Source organism: Terrapene carolina, unplaced genomic scaffold (genome assembly GCF_002925995.2).
Source record: "Terrapene carolina triunguis isolate 2854851 unplaced genomic scaffold, T_m_triunguis-2.0 Scaffold93, whole genome shotgun sequence".
Classification (NCBI taxonomy): domain Eukaryota; kingdom Metazoa; phylum Chordata; order Testudines; family Emydidae; genus Terrapene; species Terrapene triunguis.
Window position 1 is genome coordinate 334,339 of NW_020664444.1, and position 8,545 is coordinate 342,883.

Below are 8,545 nucleotides of genomic sequence, written 5' to 3' on the forward strand. Positions count from 1 at the left end.
CATGAAATTTTGGGTGTAGGCTATATTACTATGTCTATTTAAACTGGCATGTATAAATAGTGTTACATAAACTTGAGACCTCCTGTTTGAAAATACTTGACATATTTGTGGTTTAATATCTACTCAAGAATTCAAGTAGCTATTTCAATAATGATTAGATGCTAAAGAGTTTATCACACCAAAGAAAGTGCTGCTCAGTTTCTTTCCATGTTTTTCTTATTCCAGTAAAGATCTATAGGTTTTAATGAAATAATTCGCTTGCTACTTTCAAACACTTGGTAATAAATATTTAATTCAAAAAGGATACACAGCTTTTCATCATCCTGAAATGTGAAGTAGAGTTTCACAAAGAAAGGGTGATCCAGACGGGACATTACATCTCTCTCTCTGGTCACATAGGGGACCTTATTTTCTTTTATGATATGACGTTTTTCTAGAATTTTAACTTGAAGACGAAGAACAACAATGAAAATGCAGAGGACTTGAGCCCAAACAAGGCATGTTGTAAACTAAATAGTTTTGCAAACTGATTGGTTAGATAAAAATGACACTCTAAAAAATGCCAAATGTCCCTGATTAATAGTTGCTCCCACTCTTCCATCATTAGAGGGGAAGGAGATAACAGAATAATTTAAAGTGAATATAGTTAAAGATACCTATTTCAATGTTATGCCTAAAACATTTAACTTGAAGGAATCATTACTTACTGGCATATTCTCTGGAAGTTGCCAATTCTCGGGCCAAGACAACCTGGTTTAGGGGAAAAAACCCACAATGTAACTGGTTCATTAAAAAGATATACAAGGATGCCAGCTTGGTCTTCATTCCCAGTCACAGTTTGAATTTTGTATTAACCTCAATCCCTATGCCAATAGATGTTTAATGAACCCCTTGCCATAGACATTCCACATCATCAAATCAATTAAGCATGTTCTTGAGTCCCATTGAAGTCAATGTATTTAAAGTTCAGTACACACTTAAGTCTTTTGCTGAACGAGGGCCTCTAACACTACCGAGTAATCAATAAACTAGATTTTATTCTGCTCTTCAGGAAATTATAAGGGTTACAACATAATATGCTACACTAAATCATTGAGGATCTTTCTACAAGAAGACATGCATCTCTGCTGTGTGTTTCAGGCAAATTTAGCAAAAATATTTCCTGAAGTTATTTTTCTTTTTATATGCTCTAAAATAAATAAATAAATAAATAAATAAAAAGACTGCTATTGTATGTTTCCATGTCCTGCATAGTGTCCATGAGCACTTTAATCAATTTATCCAGAAGATTAAGAGAGTTAGAAGCAGCAGAAAGGCTTTCAATGTAGCCTACAATTTGACAAAATAAAACAGTTCACTGATGAAAAAGGGTGGAAGAGTTCCAAACAGCAGTGGTGAAGGGGGTAAGGGGGTTGGGCGGAGAAGAGGCTTTCAAGACAATGGTTTCAAATTTTTGAAAAGAAAAAAGTTTCAGAAGGAATGTGTTAGTGGAATGCAAGTGAATTTACAGTCTGTATGGAATAAGAAGTTTCATAATAGGGGAGTTTTGATCAGATACACACACAAAACACAACAGCTGAATGCACAGTGTCTCCTTGCCTGAATACAAGCAAGAATGTCTCTGCTACATCAGATTATCTGGAATGTTCCAGTAACTAGTTTTCATATTAGGCTTCTAACAATGCATTAGGAAGAATATAATCTATACTTAGTTCTCACATAATCTACACCAAATTATTTTCTATCGTCATACCATGCTTGTTTATATGTCAATTTTTTTTAAATTAGAGTAGAATACTCCAACATCTTAATTTACTTCAAATACATGCTATTAAGTATTATACTTTAAGGCTAATGGTTTTACACCCCCTGAATAGGTTTACGTAAACAGAGTTACACTGCTCCAGAAGTGGGCATTTTGTTGGAAGTTTACTTCTCAATAAAAACTGTAGGAGGGTTGTTCACTTTTCTATTTTCTGAGTGTAAGAAGTCTGAAGTTGACAGAAGCAGATGAGAAGTCAGATTAGAAACAGTCAAGGTTTAAAAATTATGTATTTATAAAACTTTTTTCAAATATATAACAAACAATCTTTAAAACATGTAGCCCTCAGTCTACAATATTTATTATCAGATGTGGTCAGAAAGAGGGGCGTTTTGTTTCTTTTTTTGCAAAATTTCTTCCCCTTTAACTGAAATCCTTACAGTGGCATCATGTTCTGAGGTGCATTAAGTTCTTACAATGGCATAAACCTCTAACTCAGTTCAAATCCTTCAGACCAGATTAAAGTAAATCTTAAATATTTAAAAGAGCATGAGAAACTCCACCACCTTATGGCACCATAGGCGCTTAAGCCACTAAAAACACACATTGGCACATAATGTCTTCTGAAAACTTAAAATTCAAGTATTTAAGGCAGAAGGGTGCTTTTTATGTGAACTGAAGGGTGGATGCACAAAGTGGATCAGCATGCGTAAACACCATATCTTGAAGTGTAAACTTAATGACCTTTTCTACTGCACACTGAAAACTGGCCCTCGTTAACACTCAACAATTATTCAACCATTGTTTTTTTCCAAACTTGGTTGAGGATAAATTTCTCAATGACTATTTATATGCCAAATTTGAAGTTTCAAAGCTCATCCAAGGAGTTTCTGTAGGAACTAAAGGGAAGTAACTTTATAAAAACGAAAAATGGACAAAGTGTTGCTTCAGTCTCACAAGAAATTATGAGCATGTGAACATCTATTGGTCTGCACTTGTGGCCTGACCAGAGTGTCGAAGGCAGTTATGGGTGCAGTATAAGAATGTAAGTAGATACAATGGAAATAGTTTGACAGCCTAACAGCCAGTACTAGGCTTCTGCAATAATTGAGTTACTGAGCAGTATGCTTAAATACTGTCAGAAGTGATCTTTATTCAAATATAAAAGGAAAGAAAAAAAAATCAAAGAACAAAATGTTACTCATTATCATTAATGCACAAAGAGAGTCCTGATCTAGGAAGTCATACAGTAACTCCTCACTTAACATTGTCCCGGTTAACACTGTTACGTTCCTGATCTATTAGGGAACAAGCTCGTTTAAAGATGTGCAATGCTCCCTTATAATGTCGTTTGGCAGCAGCCTGCTTTGTCCACTGCTTGCAGGATTCTCTGGAAGAGCAGCCCTTACTTGTGGGGATTAGAATCAGGGGGCCAGCAGTCCCCCACCCCCCCATCAGCTCCCCTAAATTCCCTGTAAGGTATGTGCTTGGCAGCTGCCCAGCAGCAGTTCAGCTGTCCCTCCCCACGCCGCCGTGCTGCTCCTGCTCCTGCCCTCTGCCTTGGAGCTGCTCCCAGGAGCTTCCTGGGGGAGGGGGAGAGAGAGGTGCTGATATCAGGATGTCCCCCTGCTCCTTCTCCCCCCCCGGGCTCTGTACCCCCTCTCCACAAAGTGGAGGAGAGGGACAGAAAGGAGGGAACTGGCTGGAAGTTGTTGCTTCCTGTCTGATCTCCTTAAAAGGACAACGTACTTGAAGTGGTGTCAGCATACTTAAAGGGGCAATGCATGTCTCTCTCTCTCTCTCTCTCTCTCATGCATGCACCCCCCAGCACTTTGGAAAGTCAGCACCTGTGCAGCAGTGCATGTGCTGTCAGGAGGAGGGAGTGGTGCACTCCAGCTGGATAGCGTGGGCTCATCATCATGTTCAGTTTTTGCAGGGAAGTGTTTGCAACTACTGCCCTGCATCTATTGTGTTTCCGCCCTCCTGCCTCAGTCCATGCTGCCCTGTAGAGTGTGACAACAGCGTATTAATCCTTGAGGGCTCAGCTGAGTGCTAGTTCATCATTTAGCAGCAAGGCATTCCCTGGGAAATATTCCATCCTCTTACTCCACCACCTCAAACAAGCTTCACAATCATTCATTGCTGTGTACAATATTAAACTGTTTGTTTAAAACTTATGCTGTATATGTATATAATGTCTTTTGTCTGGCACCAAAAAAAAAAAAAAAAAAAAAAACTCTGGAACCTAACCCCCTCTATTTACATTAATTCTTATGGGGAAATTGGATTCGCTTAACATCGTTTCGCATAAAGTCGCATTTTTCAGGAACATAACTACAATGTTAAGTGAAGAGTTATTGTATTAGATGTTTGACACAAAATATCCATTAGTCTTCATTAAAAAAAGTCAATTGTGAACCGCTGCTTACTACAATTATTATTGACAAGGGAGAAGAGAAAACAAGCCACTAGGAAAAGAACAAGTTAAAGAATATTTAGCTAAGTTAGATGTATTCAAGTTGGCAGGATCTGACAAAATTCACTCTTGGGTACTAAAAGGAACTAGCTGAAAATCTCAGAACCATTAGTGATTATCTTTGAGAACACATGCGGTTCCAGAAGACTGAAGAAGGGCAAACATAGTACCTATCTTTAAATAGGGGATGAGAACCAGAGAATTATAGACCAGTCAGCCTAACTTCAATATTTGGAAAGATACTGGAACAAATTATTAATCAGTTTGTAAGCACCAAGAGCATAATAGGGAGATAAGTAGTAGCCAACAATGATCTATCAAGAACAAATCATGCCAGACCAACCTAATTTCCTCTGATAGGGTTACTGGTCTACTGCATGGGGAGGAAGCAGTAGACGTGATATACCTTGATTTTAGTAGGGATTTTGCCACAGTTCCATATGATAGTCTGAAAAGCAAACCAGGGAAATGTGGTCAAAATTGCTGTAACATGGGTGAAAATTGGTCAAAAAAGTGTACTCAGGGTAGTTATCAATGGTTCACTGTCTAACTGGGAGGACATATCTAGTGGGACACCGCAGGGGCCTGTCCTGGGTCCGGTACTATTAAACATTTTTACTGATGATTTGGATAATGAAGAGGAGAGTAAGTTTATAAAATTTGTGACTGACACCAAACAGGAAGGGGTCATAATAAGGACTTTAAAGAACAGGATTAGAATTCAAAATGATCTTGACAAACTGGAGAATTGGTCTAAAATCAACAAGATGAAACTCAGTAAAGACAAGTACAAAGTACTACACTTTAGAAGGAAAAAGTAAATGTATAAATACAAAATGGGGAATAACTGACTAACCAGTAGTACTGCAGAAGAGGATCTGAGGGTATATAGCAGAACACAAATGGAACATAAGCCAATAATGTGAAGCAGTTGTGAAAAAGGCTAATATTCTGGGGTGTATTAACATGAGTTTTATATGTAAGACATGGGAAGTAACACTCATTCTGCATGGGAAAGGTGAGGCCTCGGCTAGAGGAATCTGTCCAGTTTTGGATGCCACGTTTTAAGAAAGATGTGGACAAACTGGAGAGCATGCCAAGGAGAGCAACAAAAATGGTAAGAGATTTACAAAACCTGACCTTTGTGGAAAGGTTAAAACACAAACAAAACAAAAACCACTGTATGTTTGAATCTTGAGAAAAGAAGAGTTGTGAGGGACCTGATAGCAGTCTTCAAATAGGTTAAGGGTTGTTATAAAGAGAACAGTGATCAACTGTTCTCCATGTCCATGATGGTAGGACAAGAAATAAATAATCAGTGTCATCTGCAGCAAGGGACAATTAGAAAGTATTTCCCAATATCTAAACTAACTATAAGGATTGTTAAGTAGTGGAATATGTTACCAGAGTTGGTGGTAGAATCTCACTCATCATGTTTTTAAGAAGAAGAGGTTAGACAAACACCTGTTGGGGATGGTCTAAGTATAGTTGGTCCTGCCTCAGTGTGGGGGGTGGACTAGATGACCTCTTGAGGTCCCTTCCACCCCTTTCTTTCTATGACTCTATGGTTATGTTTTTGTTGAACCAATATAGCAAGGAGCTGAAAAACAGCTGTATTACTCACTGTTGAGAAAGATCCTTCACCCAGAATTTTCCCAAATTTGAAATTCTCACGTCGTTTTTTTCGAGGCTGTGGAGGCTGTTGTCCTGAATGTTGCTGTAGGGAGTTTGAACTAGACCTTGATTCAGCTGCAGTTCCCTCCATGTTAGACCCCTTTCTGCTGCCACAGGTGGTAATGACAGATGGAGTGCTGGAATCTGTCTGGTTCCTCACCATTGATGGGGATGGGCAGGAACATATAACCACACTCGACTGGATTGGAACAGCATCATACTGAAAAGAGAGGGTTCAACATATTCATTTAGCTAAATGTATAATCGGAGGGGCTAAGCAGCATAAATGCATGACAATGTACAAAGTGTAAGTATGCCATATAGCAGAGTCCTTTCCCTGAAGAACTATAGTATAAACTTACAAGAAGGTACAATACACTGCTGTACACAACAAAAACAGATCTGCAATGCTTCACAGAACTGGTGGGTCTTCAGGAGTGTAAATATTTATCGAGAGACTATTTGAAGTGTAGAGGGCTGCACGGAAGGAAGCAGGAGCCAGGAATGAGCAAAGGAAGCAGTCAAAACAAACTAGTGTAGAGCACAGGAAGTGGGAGGGGTGTGTAGGAGACTGAGAATAAGTATAGGCTGGGACAGAGCTACTGGAAGTGTGGCCCAATGAATTGGTACTTTAATACAAAGATGTATATAAAAGGAATGAAGATGCAGATATTCTATCCGCACTCATTCATTTTATACAAATCATACTTTAAGGGAAGATTATTCTTTACCTCCCATCCCAATACACAGACGCAGAGCTAAGTGTGAATGGGCTGATTAAGAGAATTTAAGATCTGCCAGTGACACCAAGGCAGAGTTTATATTTGCGAGCAAATTTCCTTCAGTTTTTCTCTTTTCCTCCCCTCCTACTTTTTCCTTTTTAAAACTAGTTTCTGATTTTGCCCAAAGTGCCAAAAACAATCTATGCAATCCTGCCCAAACAACCTTAACTGAGCCGTCAGACTCTTCAAATTTCCCACATAGTTAAGGATTCACTGAAATCTTGTGAAGACTTAAAAAATAAAAATGTAAAGGATGAATTGTCTTTTAGACCCAACTCATCATTCTTTGTGGCTGAAAGTTTGTCCTTTAGCAGAAACTAACTCTGCCCTGTAGTGCTATCATGACACACTGATCTGAAAGTCTTGGAGAGTCTATATTTTTCAATTCATTTCAGAAATTAAATTTGAAAGCAAGGTTGACACATCCAGGTATTTACTTAACAAGCAACTATAAAGATGAAAAAAATCCACTGTCTTTTTATTCCAAAGAACCAACAAAACTGGACTAAAATATAACAGAATTTAAATATAACTTGGTGGCTTTTAGTTATACACTTTGTTGCATTCTTCACACAGAAGTTATGATACCAATACTTCAATAAGTAGTTTCCAACCACCACCTAGTAGTTATTGAGCTGGTATACAGGCTTTATCAGTAACTAAACCCAAAAAGCCCTGGTTACCAAGACATGAATGTTAACCTCCCATGTAAACACGTAATCTTATTGTCTTCCTCCTGTGCCTTACTACTTCTTCATTCCTTCTCTGTGCTTAAGTCCTTTGGTCCTACTCTGTAATTAGGGCCAGACCCTGCAAACACCTATGTAATTTTACTCAACTGAGCAGCTGCACTGAAGTCAATGGAACTTTAAAAAAAATAAAAACTAAATTAAAAAAAAAGTACCTTTTCAAGCAGTTATACTTGCGCTCTTGCATGTGTGTTTGTGTCTTTTTGCCAGAGGACAGCACTACACACACACACACACACACACACACAACCACTCTGGGTGAGGGAAGCATCGGTAAAAGTTTCCCTTCAGACTTCCAAAAAGGCAATGGACAGCTCAAGCATAAAACAATAACCCTTTAAACTCATCATTGGAATCATCCAATTTTTCCTGAAATAATTAGTATGCCTACTACTCACCATTCAAAACAGTTTCATTCATTTCTTACAAGAGTTCACACATCTCCTAGCTTTGCTCTGGCCAACAGACTCAAACCATCAAGTTTAGTTTTATAATAACCTTTACTTAGTTTAAATGCTCTATTTCTTTTATATGCAATGGTGTTGTAGCCATGTTGGTCCCAGGATATTAGAGAAACATCTTGACCTGAAGAAGAGCTCTGTGTAAGCTTGTCTCTTTCACCAATAGAAGTTAGTCCAATAAAAGATACTACTTCACCCACCTTGTCTCCAATATTTATATATGTCACTTTAAATTGTCTAAGAGATGAGAGAGATTGATGACTAGAGTCCCATTTAATGCTTGCCAAATGACATTTTGGTTTATTAATTATCAGCATTTTTATTTTATCAACACACCTCTTTATCCCTCTTGCATGACACTCTCCACCACCAAACACTGGAATTCATACCTTACAGAGTTAAATTATATGAGGAAGGGGCTAGATCTCATCTTTACTGCAATTGTCTCCCCAAAGGAAAAAAATGCTAGTAATTTCTGCAAATTCCAAAAACTAACCAAGCAGTAGAGACACTAAAAGTCACATAGCCGTGATATTATACACCCATGGTTTTCTTCTGTCCAGGACGGTAAGGCATGTTTTATTTTGTTTTGAGTATTTCTACTTCAAAGTTCCAATCAGACTTCTACAACTTACCTCAGC

General features: G+C 38.2%; 1 protein-coding gene across 1 annotated transcript in view; it reads right to left on the reverse strand.

The window, feature by feature from the left end:
* The window catches only part of PDPK1 (3-phosphoinositide dependent protein kinase 1), a 47,886-nt gene extending 41,760 nt beyond the window's left edge, over positions 1 to 6,126 (reverse strand). Inside the window, exons 1-3 of the mRNA XM_024215562.2 lie at positions 5,863 to 6,126; positions 708 to 750; positions 308 to 445 (exon numbers count right to left, since the gene is read on the reverse strand). Coding sequence (XP_024071330.1) covers positions 308 to 445; positions 708 to 750; positions 5,863 to 6,075 — 394 coding nt within the window. The 5' untranslated portion in view covers positions 6,076 to 6,126. The remainder of the gene's footprint in view (positions 1 to 307; positions 446 to 707; positions 751 to 5,862) is intronic.
* Between the last annotated feature and the right edge of the window lie 2,419 nt (positions 6,127 to 8,545).